Raw genomic sequence first — 15,567 nt, forward strand, 5'->3', positions numbered from 1 at the left:
CATTTCTTTCCTTTCATTGTATGGACAGATACCACCTCTCGCTTCCTGATTCCGTGCTTTCAGAGGGAGACAATTAAGTGGGAAATGCTTTGGAAATAAGGTTGTTTTTCATCCTTTGGCCACATGGAAGTGGGGCTCATGAATCAGAACAGACCAGTTTCTTATATATAACTAAGTTTCTGAAGTATTTTCAGAGCACTTAAGGAAAGTTCTCTATATCAATAGAGGGAAAGATATCTGAATTGATGGCAGATTCTTGAAGACTTTCTCACAAAGACAATTAAGCTGGCACTCTAAGAAAACAACCAGAGACACACAAATATTGTACCAACATATTATTGTAGTATGATTTATAGTAGCAAAAACTAGAATCAATCTGAAAGTTCCACAGTCGAGGAATGATAATGTAAACAACAATACATACATTTGTTAGACTAGTATGTAGGCATTAAAGGTCATATTTTATAAACTATTAAATGACATGAGAAAACACTTCTCATATATTGAGTGCAAAAAAAGTCATGCAAAACCATATTCAGTATCACCTCAACAAACGTCCTTAAATGCTGGTAGGATCTTGAATTAATTCTATTTTTTGGCACTTCCAACTTTTCAAATTACAGTCATCATGAGCGTGTTTACTTTTATGGTAAGGCAGAAAGCACCCTCTTTCATAGTGAACAAATGAGAGCAGGAATATTTTCCCAAAGTCTTGCAAATACAGTAACAATGAACATGTTTCACATTTATAGTGGGGGAAGAAACACCCACTTTTTAAAAAAGCCAATAAGCAAGGCAGCAAAGCAATCATGAATTTCCAAAACTAGGTCATCAGATATAAGTTCAGTTGACTGTGAGTTTTGAAACTGTTTATCAAAATTAAATAATTTGATTTGATTTGTATTAGAAATATGATTCTAGCATTATTATTTTTTTAATCTTCTAGTTTATTTCATAAAATCTGAGAAACATCTAAGGAAAAAAAGCCAGATACCATGTGCTGAAATGTGAATATGCTCATCACAGACCCGTGCTGTTCAAATCATGGGTCCCCAGGGCTCCCATGCTGGCCGCTTAGTTCTTACTTATGAAAAATGTATTCATTTTTCAACGAACCAGCTTTTCACTGTAGCAAAAACAATTTTAGATAGAGAAATTGATATTTTATCTATTTTGCTATCTTGAATATGACTTTGCTTAATAAGACCTGGCTTTTCCCCACTACAGCAGATAATGGGTTGCCAATAACTCATTCAGTTGTCAAGTTCCAAGAAATGTGTTTTGAGGGTCTTTAGTGCCTTAAAGATGTGTTCCTTTTTACAACAATCATGTCCTACTTATACCAATTTAGGGTCTTAAATCGGTTGTAATCTATTCCTAATAACTGCTTAAGAAAACATCAAAGAGACAATGTCCATATTTGAAAAATAAAACCCCAGGTAGTTGAATTATATTAAGAGGTAGTTAATTAAGAGTGATTGAGAGGTTAGTATCTAAAAAATGTTTTATTGAGAGAATCCGTAGAAAGTTTGGGCTTCTCCTATTAAACTATAGTAATCAAAAAAGGGAAAGGTTGCCATGAGATTATGCTGGGTGTAGAATCATCTGAACATAATAACATTATGCTGGGTTTAGATGCTGGGTTTTTTAATCCTCCGAGAAGACCAGGCAAAGCTCAAGGTTTCCAGGGCGGGACTATCTTGTACAATGTCACTATGAAGTGGATTTTTAAACAAAGGTAGGGCTTGGCAGGTTGCACTGGATACTTCAAGTCAACTTCTCTGGAAAAATGTGAATTACTCAATAAGCCCTTATTTGCCCATGAGATAAATCAACTCTGAAATACCCTGGAGAGCTGTGGTTAATGTATCATACAAGGTCACACACTGGGCTCTCAGTTCACAGAACTAACCAGGTTTAAGACAATGGGAGACCGTAACATTTTATGAAATAGTTTATTGACTCCTTTCACAAACTATCACTGTTTGGTAGTTTCTAGAAGGCATTAGACAAAATAATCCTTGAGAGGAAAAATAATGCATTTAAACAAATTAACTTTGAATCAAGTAACACCTGCAAAAGAAGTCAACAATCTGACGTTGTTAAGTATTAAGAAACACTCAACAGAAATGTTCATTTCATTTTGCGTAGAAGTTCCCTGTTAATTTTCAGAGACTTTTTCATGAGGAAAAAAGGCGTTTTCATGCTTGGTTCAAGGCTACCCTGTGTAAGATCTGCTTGTTCCCAACTTTCAAAAATGAATTTCTGATTGGCATTAATGGTTCTGTTAAATCTCTATATAAGGCAAAGGCAACTGGAAACAGAAGTTTGTATTTTAAATTCCCAAAGCCAGTTTTGTTCCGTTACTAGATTTTATTTTTCCTGAGAAACCATCCCACAAAAAGCAAGAGGATTCTATGAACTTAGGACAATTAGAATATAATCTTGCCAGGAATTTAAATTTCCCATGATTAACAAATACACAGTTTTAAAAGAGTGTAAATGGCCTTCAGTCTGACAGTTACTCAACTCAGATTAGTTGAAGCATGTTAAGCCAACCCCCTGTGGGTCATTTCCTTTCTCTTAAGAAAAAAAAAATTAAAGAAATTGATTTAGTCCTGGGGATATAATAACAGTCCCAGAAGCAGAAGCAATTTATTTTCCCAATCTCTTATTTTCTTTTGCAATACAATTTACTAGGTAATTCAATCTCTGGCATGATTTCACACATCCAACTTCTTTCCTTCTTTTTCAATTTCTTCCAGTGATATCAGGTCTCTTTCTTAAAAGCTTCAAATTGCCCATACTCATTTCACTCAAAAAGTCATCAAGCCACAAGATTCAACTTGACTCTGGAATACATTCAGTTTGCAGAGGTATCCGGATCACATGGTATAATCAGAAACCTTTCGACGACCCAGCAAATACACACACACACACAGCCGTCTGATTAGCAGCTCTTGAAAACTGAGTATTATTGTATATGTGGAAAAGGAGTTTTCCTATTATCAAGAACTGAAGTAGCAAGTACTATGCTAGGCATCTGACTTTCCTGACCCTATCTGACCCTCACACAACTCTGTGGAATGCTTTCTTGCTACTTCACAGATGACAAACTAATCCAAGAAAGGTTGTCGCCTATCTAAGGAAATCCCAAGGAAGTAACAAAGATTTTAAACACTGTTCTCTTACCTGTAAAGCTTACACCTTCCCCACCACATTGCATTGCCTCCCCAAGAAACTGCATCCTCCAAGCCCTGGTTGTCTTGGCAGTAAGCCTTGCTCTCCAGGCATTATACTTCCCAATGATGACCACTTCATTAGGAAGGGAAAACCATGGCCACCTCTGGATTAGTATCACCACTTTACCCATCCGTTAGCCTGGAGAATGCAGAGATGCCACCAATTCTGTAGAGAGTGGAAGTAATTTTAAGATTAGTTTCCATCGGAGCAGCTGGCTGACTCAGTCGGTTAATCGTTCCACTCAGTTTTGGCTCATGTCTTGATGTCATGGTTCATGAGTTTGAGCCCTGCACTGTCAGTGTGGAGCCTACTTGGGATTCTCTCTCTCCCTCCCTCTCTGCCCTTCCCCCACTCACTCTATCTCTGTCTCTCTCTCAAAATAAATAAATAAACTTTAAAAAAAAAAAGCAAAAAAAAAAAAAAAAAGATTGGTTTCCATCTTCCTAGCCACCCTGCCTCCTCTTTGGTCCGCGTACTTATTCTCAAGGAATTCTGTGAAAATTACCTTGGGGGCATAAAACAACAAGATGATAGACTGGCCACTGTGTCATCTTTGGTGTTTATCATAGATTTTTATGCAAAGTGAATTAAAAAAATTTAATGCAAAATTGCTTTTAAGAATAGCAGAATATATGCTGAATCATTAGTTCTCTGAGAACACAGAATGATATAGTTTAACAATTAGCATTTTAGATGAACATGCAAATAAAAACACTGAGGCCCCAAGAAGTGAGTAACTTGCCTCAGTCACACAGCTAATAAATGGCAGCAGTAGGATTCAAACCCAGGCCTTCCTGACTCCAAAGAGCCTGAGATCTTTCTAGTATGCCAGGGGCTCTTACCTACAGTGTATATCAGACTCACTGGAGAACTTTTTCAAAGTACAGACACACAAGCTTCAACTCAGAACTGAGTTAGAATCTCCAGGTTCAGGACACCTAGGGCTTTGTTTTTTGTTTTTTTAAACAACTTTCTAGTTAACCCAGCTGCATGCCAAAGTTCAATAACCACACTGCTACACCATACTGCTTTATGGTCCTGTAGAAATGGTCCTTGCTGAGGTAATAAAAACTTCTACGTTAATCCTTTATATCTTATGAGAGTTATTCGTGAACTAGCAAAATCTTAACATTTTGTAAATTTTCATGATAGTTTCTGCCTTAGTTTACTTGCACTTATTTGTGTTTAACTGTTTTCAACTTAGATTATATCCTTTCTTGATAAGTCTTTCTTGTCCAAGAGCTAACTTGCAGAATCTGTTGATTTGCCCTTACACAGCATTCCAAAATTTCTCCCAAAAATGTTGTAAGCTCTTTTCTGCTTTGGACCCCTGGTGCTCCACAGAGATTGCCCTTTAGGTTAAGGGACCTTACCTTTTTTCCCCCAATTAAAAATAGTAGGCAAATTTTGTGGGCTACTGGAACTAAATAACATAGTTATATCTGAAAAGAGGGAGTCAGTACATTGAATAAAGATCAAAGACTCTCATGATTATTAAAGATATTATGACTTTCCACGTTCCCCTGGGAAGTAGCAACTGAATCCCCTGTGGATATCTCCAAAGTCAGGTCATGTGGGTAAAAAGTTGATTGTAGAAATCCAAGTTCAGGACATCTACATTGTTTCAAAAGCATAACATAAATGTCATGCCCCCACCCCCACCCCTTGTTCAATTCCTGCTTCTAATAAAAACAGAGTTGTAGTGTCTGCCTACAGATGTCCTACCCAAGGAGATTATTGAATCCAGAAATGTCTCTTGTCTTCTTTCTGCTGAATTTTCCTATTTCGGATTTGCAGAGTTTCTCTCTTGCCTCTGGGCTGTCAGTAACTATTGCCATAAATGGAATAATCTCTTGTGTTTAAAACAAATTAAGAGAGAGAAATACTTGTCTGTGTAACATCGAATCAATAGAACACTCCTACACTTTCCAAGAGAAATGTGTAGCTTTGTTATCAGTTTGAAATGGTTAGATCGCCTCTCAGCTGTGATCTTCCAGTGACCACAGAAGTATCCTGCCTTTGTCAAGAAAAGGGTTTCAGAAAATGGAAACACAGCAGTCCTCTGCTTGAGTTTTCATATATGGCAGGTAATTACTTGCTCTTTACCTTCTCACTCCTGTGCCATTAAATAAAATATATATGAGAAGGAATATGATAAACTCTTAGAACCTAAAATAATTATATGAAGTTCCTTATTGGTGGATCTTCAGTGAAATTTTTAAAATTTCTTTTCTTCACTCATTTTTGTTCCATCTGGTTTTTTTTTCTTACCTTTAGTGAATGTCTCACATCAGCAAAAGAAACTTTCAGAAGAGCTGGTGTCCACTGAGGACCCATTTGCAACATTTCCTCTGTCCTCTGGTTTTTTCGTTATTACGAAAGCAAAGGTTCTGTGCTGATCCTTTCCATCCACGTTTGCAGTCAATGCAGAGGACCCAAGGGAACACTTTGTTCCTTCTACTTTTAGTAGTTATCCTCTGTCTTTCATCCCACCAACACAAAAGAGCTGGTAACCAAAGGATTTCAGGAATTTAGCTCCCATTCATGGTTCTGTTACTGTTCTTACAGTAATTCATTTCAATTTAACAAGCAACATTTGAGTCTTTTCAATGAACTGGGTACAGTCAAGCATAAAGAAATAAACAAGAATCAAGGAATTTACCAACCAGAGGGGGTAATTTAAGCCCCTGACTTTAAAAATGGACACAAACTTTCAAAACTAATTTTCACCAAGTATGGTACCTAGATACCAGACCTGTCGGTGGAGCTGGTTAAGAAATACAGCTTCCTGGGTTGCATGCCAAACCTATTGAGTCAGGATCTCTGAGCGTAGAGTAAGGAAGTCATTCTTAACCGGTGCCTAGATTTCTCTTAGGCCTACACAGGTTGAAAACCACTGATGCCCTGTAACTGGTCTGGACAATTATAAAGGAAGATGAGTCATACACTATTGTTCACCAGCAATTATCCATGTTAACGCCCCAGCCGAAGAAGTTCTTTTCTTGGGATCAGTTAAAGTCAGCCAGAGAACTTGACGTGAAATCAAACACCTGGTGTGCCCCCGTCATTTTGTATTTAGTGGGTGTGGGATGGGCTCTGGAGATATGCATTTTTAACATGTATTCTGGTGATTTCAATGCAGTTCACTTGTGGATAACACTATGAAAAGCACTGACCTGTTGGATGGCAGTTGGCTGTAATCTCATCACTCTATTTAAGTATTGTTTTGTTAGAGGCTGTAGCAAAACGGTGAGAGTCCAGATGAGACCAGTCGTATTCTTGGGCCTGGATATCGTAAAATGTGACCCTCACTTAGCACTGTGGTTTGAACTGATGCAGCCAATTCACTGATTTATTCCAATTGACCATAATAAATCCCATCTGGATTAGAAAACTTAGATGTTTTAAAAAATAAATTACACTGTGTTCACTCAGATATGCCCTCTCATAAATGTAAATTAATAAATAGAATATAGATTGGAACACTATCTCCTGTAATAGTAATTATCTCCTAAAATAATAATGCGGTAAATGTGGTATTTTGACATTGCACAGGTGGTCTGAAAGTACAATATTGGCATAACAGTATTCTCTGCTTTTAAAGTCATAAAAGTGAAGGCAAAGGAAAATCTATGTGTGGTAGCTTACATCATGTGTGAGGAACCCCACTGCGGGAAGGATGGACACACAAGTCATTTTCCACCTAATACTCTTATGTAGCCAGAAGTCAACACAGGCCAAAGTCAAAGACTCCACAGAAACCCTGAATAAATTTCTTGTGAATGAAATCTGTCATGTAAACTCAAAAAAGAGCCTTCTACAAATCCATTTATTAAAAGGGGGGAATTGTGTGAATTTTAGGTAAATTTATCCCCAGATACCCAATTCGTTGTATGATTAACATGGACTGTAAGAAGGAAAGCGTTTGATTGTGAAAAACAGTATTTAACATGCATATGATTCATCAGGATTAGAAAAGCTGTTAAAAACTTTTCTGGAAGAACTAGAATGACTTTTATTGAGAAAGTCCCTTAGACACATCAATCCCAATGTCAGTAAAAGCATTGAGGAGTGATTTAACTTCCAAATTCTTTTCAGAATTGTAGTTAACACCCTACTGAAAAGGCTGATCCTGCAGTGCAGGAAGACGGTAGGTCAAAGATAGGAGTTTATTAACTTGCCACACCAGTGTGTGAATTTGACTTCCTTCCCTGGTCACCTTCACTGGATTCCCAGAAGGGCAAATGAACATGGTCATGCCTGAGGAGGGACCAAGATGGCGGAGCAGCCTGGAAGGTTTTTTTTGTTTTGTTTTTTTTGTTTTTGTTTTTGTTTTTTTGCCTCTCGTCCCTGAAATGCAGCTAGATCAATGCCAAACCATCTTGCACACCTAGAAAACTGAACGTGGTCTTGCCTGATTCAGATGAGACATGATTCCTCTGACTACCTAAGATTAACTTCTTACTATTCAATTTAAAAAGCTTAGGGTAGATCTCTAATGGAGAGAAGAAACCTGCTACTCAGGATCAAAGATGATCCTGAAAACATTCTTTTGGATTGAAGAAAAACAGAGGGCAGTCTCTGCTACTGTATTATGATTAAAACCACAGACTAATTTTCTCTGCTCCTAACCTTTTAAAACATTCAGCCTTACTTTTCCTCACTGTTCACAGTAAAATTTCATTTTAACAGAATAGTTGAAGCAAAGACCATTTTATTAAAATTGTGTTTGCTGAGAAAATGGGAAATACCAATTTAACCTCAGGACTTCTGTGTGGAGGGGAAAGGAGAGACTGTTCCATCTGAGTAATTGTAATAAAAGCTAAAACTGCCAGTGCTCATTCCTTTTCCCTTTATAAATAAATTAGAATATTAAGAAATCAATTAAAATCCCATAAAAAGTACAGACTCATGTAATTGTCTTACTAGACAATAACTACCATTGATATTAGAATGAGATTATATAAAAGTTTTATTTGTTTTACCCATTACGAAGTTGCTTCATTTGTTATTTTCTAATTATGTTTGTGCTGCTGAGACATCTTGTTCATCTGGGCCAGTTAACCAAGTTGTTTTGAACTTGTGCCCATAAGACCTCCTTTGTAAAGGCCTGTGATTTTGCTGGTACTTGGTAAAGGCTGGTCGTTTTGCGCTGAAAAGCACATTTCCCAGCCCCAAATGGAAACAATCACCAAGGTATGAACACAAAGCTGCCTTGTAGGGGAAAAGAGGATGGGGTGGGATACAGATGACTTCACCTTTCCTTCACCCTGCAGGAAAAGTTCGAAAGATACTCCTTACTGGTAATTAAAACTGATTTTTTTTTAACATTTATCAAATTAAGAGGAGCGGAAATTGTACTATACTGACCGAATCGCATGAAGTAAAACAAATGGCTCTTGAGTAAATGCCTTCTTTGAGTGATATTACAAACAAAACCAGGTTTGGGAAATGACCATGAAACAAGTCAGCGAAATGTGGTGATGCCGCTCTCTGCATATTGATTTATATTTATGTTTTAGCTGTTTGAAAAGGTCAAAGAAGTCTGTCCAAATGTGCATGAGAAGATCAGAGCGATCTACGCAGATCTCAATCAGAATGACTTCGCCATCAGCAAGGAGGACATGCAGGAGCTTCTCTCCTGCACGAACATTATCTTCCACTGTGCGGCCACTGTGCGCTTTGATGATCCTCTGAGGTACATTCTTCGTCTCACAGCTTGTATGTGTGCGCATGCACGTGCATGTGAGTTCCTTCGTGGTCTCTGTTAAAATATAAATAAATAAATAAATAAACAAACAAACAAACAAACTATATATATATATATATATATATATATATATATATATATATATTCTCAATAAGTAAAAATATAAAGGAGTAAAACTTCTCCAAAAATTTCACCATCCAGAGATAACCATTCCAACTTTACTTTACACATCCATAATAAAATAGATTTATGTCCAACTTTGCCAAAAAATAATGGCATCATACTGATAATGTTTTAGCAATTTGCTCAATTCTACTTTTGGATGTCTTTCATTGTCAATAAATATTCTTTTGTAATTTCAAATGACTACATGACATTCCATTGTATGTGTATATAATATACTTAACCAGTTCTGTTTTAGTGGATATTTTTGGATTATTCTAATTTTTCACTATTATAAAAAACTCTTCAATGAACATCTCTGTGCTCGCATTTTATAAATCCTTGTGTGCTTTACTTTGGGGAAATGTCCAGAAATAAAATTGTTAGAGATGTACCAGATAACGCCCAGGTTATAAACAGTTTATGTTTAATGTTAAACAGTTAATGATAAATTGTTTTCCAAAAAGGCGTGATTGAAGTAATTGTCCCTGTGTGCATGAATGCTGATTTCTGACACCCGAATAGCACTGTGTTAGAATCCTTTAATTATTTTTAATGTTGCCAATGCAATGAAAATGCCATTGCATATTTTGATTAGAAAAGTTGAAGATGCTGAAATGCTGATTGGCATTTTATTCTTTCGTGAAATGCCAATTCATGTTCTTTGACTGTTTTTCTATTGAAACACTCTTCTCTTGTCAATTTTACGACTTCTTCGAAGTCTTAGCATACTAATTTTTTGTCTTTTATAAGGCCCAAAATATTTTAACAGTTTATCATTCGCCCTCAACTATTTTTATTATTTATGCAGTTATTCATAATTTCTTCTAGAATTTTTATTGCTTCATATTCATGTTTAACTCTTTGACCCATTTAAAGTTTATTTGCCTGTAAAGAGAAATAAGAAAATTCTATAAAAAGAAAAGTGGTGTGGGTGTGAATGTAGAGTAGCTTTTGAGAAAAATTCTAACAGATGGCTACTTCTTAAGCAACATTTATTAAATGATTTGCTTTTACTCTTTATTTAAAATGAACTCATATACTAAATTTCCATTGTTGAACTCTTTATTTTGTTCCATTAATTAGGCTTTCTCTTCCAATACCACAGTATTTTATTACTGTAATTTTTATGTTATTAGACAAGCATACACACATCATTCACCTTTTATAGAATTTTCCTTGCTATTCTCATCTGATTATACTTCTTGATTAAACTTAGAATAATTTTCCCAAGTTCTTAAAAAGTTGGGATTTTAATTAGGATTACCTTGAATATGTCAACTGATTTAGAAAAACTTAACATCTTTAAACCATTTTCTCTTCCTATCAAGAACAATGTATTGTTTATTCAATTTTTGTGACCCCCCCATGAAGTTTTATAATTTTCTTTATATATCCCATTTATTTATTATTCACTTGACATATTTTTCAAATGTTCAGCTTTGAATGTGTGCCTTTCTTCCATTATATTCTCCAGTTTTTTTTCCTTTTACATAACTTTATAAATAGACACCTTACTGAATGAATTATTGCATATCCCAGGATAGTTGTTTTAGCTTTTTTGTTTGTTTTCCAGAAACACAATTATGTAATCTGATCACAATTTTTGTGACTGTCTTTATAATTTTTGTATCTGTTAGTCAATTTTATTTTCCTCTCTAATTACAAGGTGGAAGTTCAGAACAATAGTTAGCAGTAGTGACTGTAAGCATCCTTCTTGGCCCTGACTTTAAAAGGGGTGTTCCCAACTTTTCACCATGAAGCAAGATACAAGCCAGCAAAGTGAAACAGACATACTTTAATCATTTTATTCTTGTTTTAGTGAATTTTTAAAAAATAAATTGGCAATGGATATTGAATGTCATTTTTAAACTTTTCAAAATCATATAGAGGATCATTTAGTTTTTCTTTTTTAGTTAGATTAATAGGGTTCTTAATATTATATAAGCCATATTACTTCTAGAATCAACTATTTCATTGTCACCACATATTGTGTGTATAGAACTTTGTGTTCTGTTAGCTAAAATTCAGGATTTTGACGTCAGTTTTTACGTCTGACCCAGACCTTTGCAAGAGAAATGTATCTTTCTCATTCTATATCCACTGTTGCTCCCCTACAATTTATTTGAATTTTCCAGCTTCTTGAGTCAAAGGCTCAGTTTATGTATTTTTATATTTTTAATGGCTGCTTGAGAAGCCCCTTTACAAATTCATAGGATTATGATTTTCCCCCCTTCCGGCTGATTTAGAACCAAGTGATATCTACATGCACTATGCACAATGCTTCCATGAATAGGATTTATGTGCACAGAATGCATAATCAACATATAACACATTCCAGGCATCACGTAACTGTAGCCATGACCCATACTTTTCTTCATGGTCCTTTTTTGTTTTTGTTTTTGATTTTGTTTTATGTTTTATTTATTTTTGAGCGAGAGAAAGCGTGAGTGGAGGAGGGGAAGAGAGCTAGGGAGACTCAGAATCTGAAGCAAGCTCCAGGCTCTGAGCTGTTAGCACAGAGCCTGACATTGGGCTCAAACCCATGAACCGTGAGATCAGGATTTGAGCCAAAGTCAGACACTTAACTGACTGAGCCACCCAGGCGCCCAATCTTCCCGGTCCTTTGGTGCAGCCACAAAAGTCAGATGGACATGCAAGTTATTGGAGTAGATACAGTTCCAGCAAGGCAGGGTGCTGGGTTGCCTCATTGTTCTTCCCTCTGCTTAACCTTCTGCAGGCATGCCGTGCAACTTAATGTCACTGCCACCCAGCAGCTCTTGCTTATGGCCAGTCAGATGCCAAAGCTTGAAGCCTTCATACATATCTCTACAGCCTTTTCAAATTGTAACCTGAAGCACATCGATGAAGTCATCTATCCATGCCCTGTGGAGCCAAAAAAAATCATCGACTCCATGGAGTAAGTTGGGTCAGATGAGGGGGGTCAAGAGGTGGGCAGATAGCTGTTCTCTCTGCTTCTTTGTAGTCATTCATTAATGAGGTAACAAAGTAAGTCATCCTTGAAACTGCATGCTTTGAAAAAGTGCTTGTTTCCTCTCCCCTGTCCCTGCTATTCCTGTTATTTCCAGGGTGGGGAAGTATAGAGGTTGGTGGTGGGGGGTGGGGAGGAAGGCCAGACATAGATAAATCCCACAGAAAAGTTTTGTTAAGTAGTTTAGGATTGCAAGAGGCACTTGGGAATGCTTTCCGTAGAGGTGGTTTCTCACTTCTTAATGAGCTTGCATGGTCACTAAAGAAAAGTATAGCAGATAGTATGAAAGTGCAGAAGAAGGTCAGACCTACAGGGGTTCTGCAGCTTTATATCTGTGTGACCTTAAGTAGGTTCCTTGGCCTCTCTGAGCCTTAGTTCCTTCATTTGCGAAGTGGGGCTAACAACAATGCCCATCTTGTAGCGATGATGAATTGAGTTCTATGAAGCAGTTGCACTAGAGTGTTGAATAGCAGTTAATCGGTTAATAAAGAAGAACTAATAGGTAAGCAGAAATCCTCCCAGATCTGGCAGAAATTGCCCATCTTTTGGTCTATTAGGCCCAGATACACTTTCCTTATTGTCCTATTGAGAAGGAAAAATAGCATTTGTCTCTTCTTGCCTGCTAATAGGAACCACTTTCTTCTTAGGACGTGACCATGGTCTCAGAATAAGTACATTTTTGTCTTCTGTGTCTTCTTTATTCTGTCCAGTTTACCAAGTTTACCTTGTTTAAAAAAAACAAAACAAACCAACTCTGCCAAAAAAAAGTAATACATCAGAGAAAATAGACTATTTCACAGTGAAGTTTGTCAGATTTTAATTTCATATAATACTGGTATTTCTATTTAAGATATACTTTTTAAAATGAAGCTTAGCTAAATCAAGAGTTCATTCCCTTCAGGGAAAACATTTTTATCTCCTACAGCTCTGAGAATAGATATTTTTACCTGTCATTTTAAAATATCCAGGACAAAGAAGAATGAAAGTCATCTAAAGGACCGGGAGGTTACCTAAAGTCGCTAATAAGCGATGATTTGCTTAACTGGTGCAAAGGAACCTTCTGAGTCCAGAGCTTGTCGGGATGGCTGGAGAAAAGATGCTCCGACACCCAGAGTCGGTATATGAGAGCAGATGTGGAAACCCCCAGTGTTTTCGGACAGAATCGAATTGTCTGTCAGTCAGCTGCCCTCTACAGTGCTGTCTCTTGTTAAACGTGGTGCTTACGTATTTGCTGCACCCACGAAAGGGGCAGACCTGCTTTGATTGCAGACTCGACTGCTGAGACTCCAGAGGCCCACTCCACTGTTGACCTGTCCAGGCCCCTGACAGATCACAGCACGATGTGAGGCAGCACTGAAAGTCTCGGAGAGTTTGCCAGAGAAAAGAGATAGGGAATGAGATTCAGTTCCTCCCCAGAAAGGGGCTCCTCCAGGTACTCCATAGCACTTCCTCCCTCCCAAGCTGTGTCCAGACACTTTATACCCCTAGATTTTTTTTTTAATTTTTTTTAACGTTTATTTATTTTTGAGACAGAGAGAGCAGAGCATGAATGGGGGAAGGTCAGAGAGAGAGGGAGAGACAGGATCTGAAACAGACTCCAGACTCTGAGCAGTCAGCACAGAGCCCGACGCGGGGCTCGAACTCACAGACCGCGAGATCACGACCTGAGCCGAAGTCAGACGCTTAACCGACTGAGCCACCCAGGCGCCCCTATAACCCTAGATTTTAAACAAGAATAAACTCATCTCCCAGAAGAGGAGTTGATTTATCTTCAGGTGTTCAGCACTTTCCATCCTTCCCCACTATCCATCCCCTGGTAAAGGCAGGTAATTGCTACCTGATTTATGATCAAACTGTAATTGACATTTGTACAAAATTTATGTCTCTCTGTCATGTAATGCTCTCCAAGGTGTATAATTATTCTTAAAAATAGGCAGCCAAACAGAACTAAAAATGAAATAACTTTTGTCTCCACAGAGTACATTTTGCATGCACTTAAGGAACCAAGGTTTGTTTTTTTGTTTGTGTGTTTGTTTTTTAAACAGGGAAAAGTCATAAGCGCACATGATTCACTCACAGTGTTACATTCAGGACCACATTCCACCATCATCTCCGGCAGCCCCCCCTTGCCACATTGAAGTAGTCTGTCCTCTGCCTCATAACTCTCTGCCTTGGCTCGTGACGGTTCTGTTTCTGGAAACTACTTGCACCTCTGCTTCCCTGGTTAATTCCTACTCAGACATCAGAGCTCTCCCCTGGAAGCCATTGCACTGAGGCGGCCTCCTCTGGAGTTGCCGTCGTCCCCCGTGTCCATCTTTATCATTGCTCTTACAAGGGTTATTCTAAATAGCTGGTTATTTATCTGTGTTCTCTCTTGTGCAGTGAGTTTCACAAAGGAAGAGAATGTCTCTTGTTTCTTCTTGCTTTCATTGCCAGCTCTTGGTAGGGACTCAAATATTTGCTGAATGAAATGAAATTTTGTTGATGGAATGAGATGACCATTTTCACACTGTCCTGGCTGACGTTTGTTTGCTTGTTTGCTCGTTTAGACAAACGTGAGAATAGATGGCAGAATTCCATAGCAAGCTTAAATTTGGGGATGTGAAGTCCTATGTGTAAAACACCTGTATGCCCATATCTTATCCCTATTTCTGACAACCCATTTTTTCTTCTTTTTAAAAAATGTTTCTTTATTTTGAGAGAGAGATAGTGCAAGTGTGTGCAAGCAGGGGAGGGGCAGAGGGAGATGGGGAGAATCTTAAGCAGGCTCCACGCTCAGCACAGAGGACATCGCGGGGCTGTATCTCGTGACCTTGAGATCATGATCTGAGCTGAAACCAAGAGGTGGATGCTTAACCAACTGAGCTACCCAGGCGCCCCAGCCACATTTGAATAATAACTGAAATTAGGAGTTAATGCTTCTTATTAGTATGACAAACATGGCCATTAATCAGCATTAAACAATGGGCTGTTCTCTCTCTTCTACCTGCTGGTGTCCTCTGCCCTTGTCCCAACTACCACAGACACTTGGTCATGGAATTGTGCCACCATTCTTACTCATGTCCCTGCCTTTATATTTCTAGCTTCTAAAGTTGGTGGTATTTACCTTTAGAAACTCATGTGCACGACTAGATCAGGGATTGCCAATGAAATTCCAGTTTTCCAGAATAACAGCTTAAGTAGAATTTTTTTTAAGTTTATTTATTTTGAGAGGGAGAGCATACATGAGGGAGTGCTAGCCCCAGGAAGGGGCAGAGAGAGAGGTAGAGAGAATGGGGGAGAGAGGATCCCAAGCAGGCTCTGCACTAATGCGGGGCTCGATCTCACCAACTACGAGATCATGACCTGAGCAGAAATCAAGAGTCGGATGCTTAACCAACCGAGCCACCCAGGTGCCCTTAGAATGTTTATTGTAAAAATGCACGTGACTGACCAGAAAAGATAGGGCTTTGGAATTGGT

At 37.9% G+C, this 15,567-nt stretch overlaps 1 protein-coding gene across 1 annotated transcript in view; it reads left to right on the plus strand.

Moving 5' to 3' along the window:
* Nucleotides 1–15,567, plus strand: part of FAR2 (fatty acyl-CoA reductase 2) — a 154,609-nt gene that overhangs the window by 112,942 nt on the left and 26,100 nt on the right. The window contains exons 3-4 of the mRNA XM_047865882.1: nucleotides 8,766–8,941; nucleotides 11,856–12,035. Coding sequence (XP_047721838.1) covers nucleotides 8,766–8,941; nucleotides 11,856–12,035 — 356 coding nt within the window. The remainder of the gene's footprint in view (nucleotides 1–8,765; nucleotides 8,942–11,855; nucleotides 12,036–15,567) is intronic.

This window comes from Prionailurus viverrinus, chromosome B4 (genome assembly GCF_022837055.1).
Source record: "Prionailurus viverrinus isolate Anna chromosome B4, UM_Priviv_1.0, whole genome shotgun sequence".
Lineage (NCBI taxonomy): Eukaryota > Metazoa > Chordata > Mammalia > Carnivora > Felidae > Prionailurus > Prionailurus viverrinus.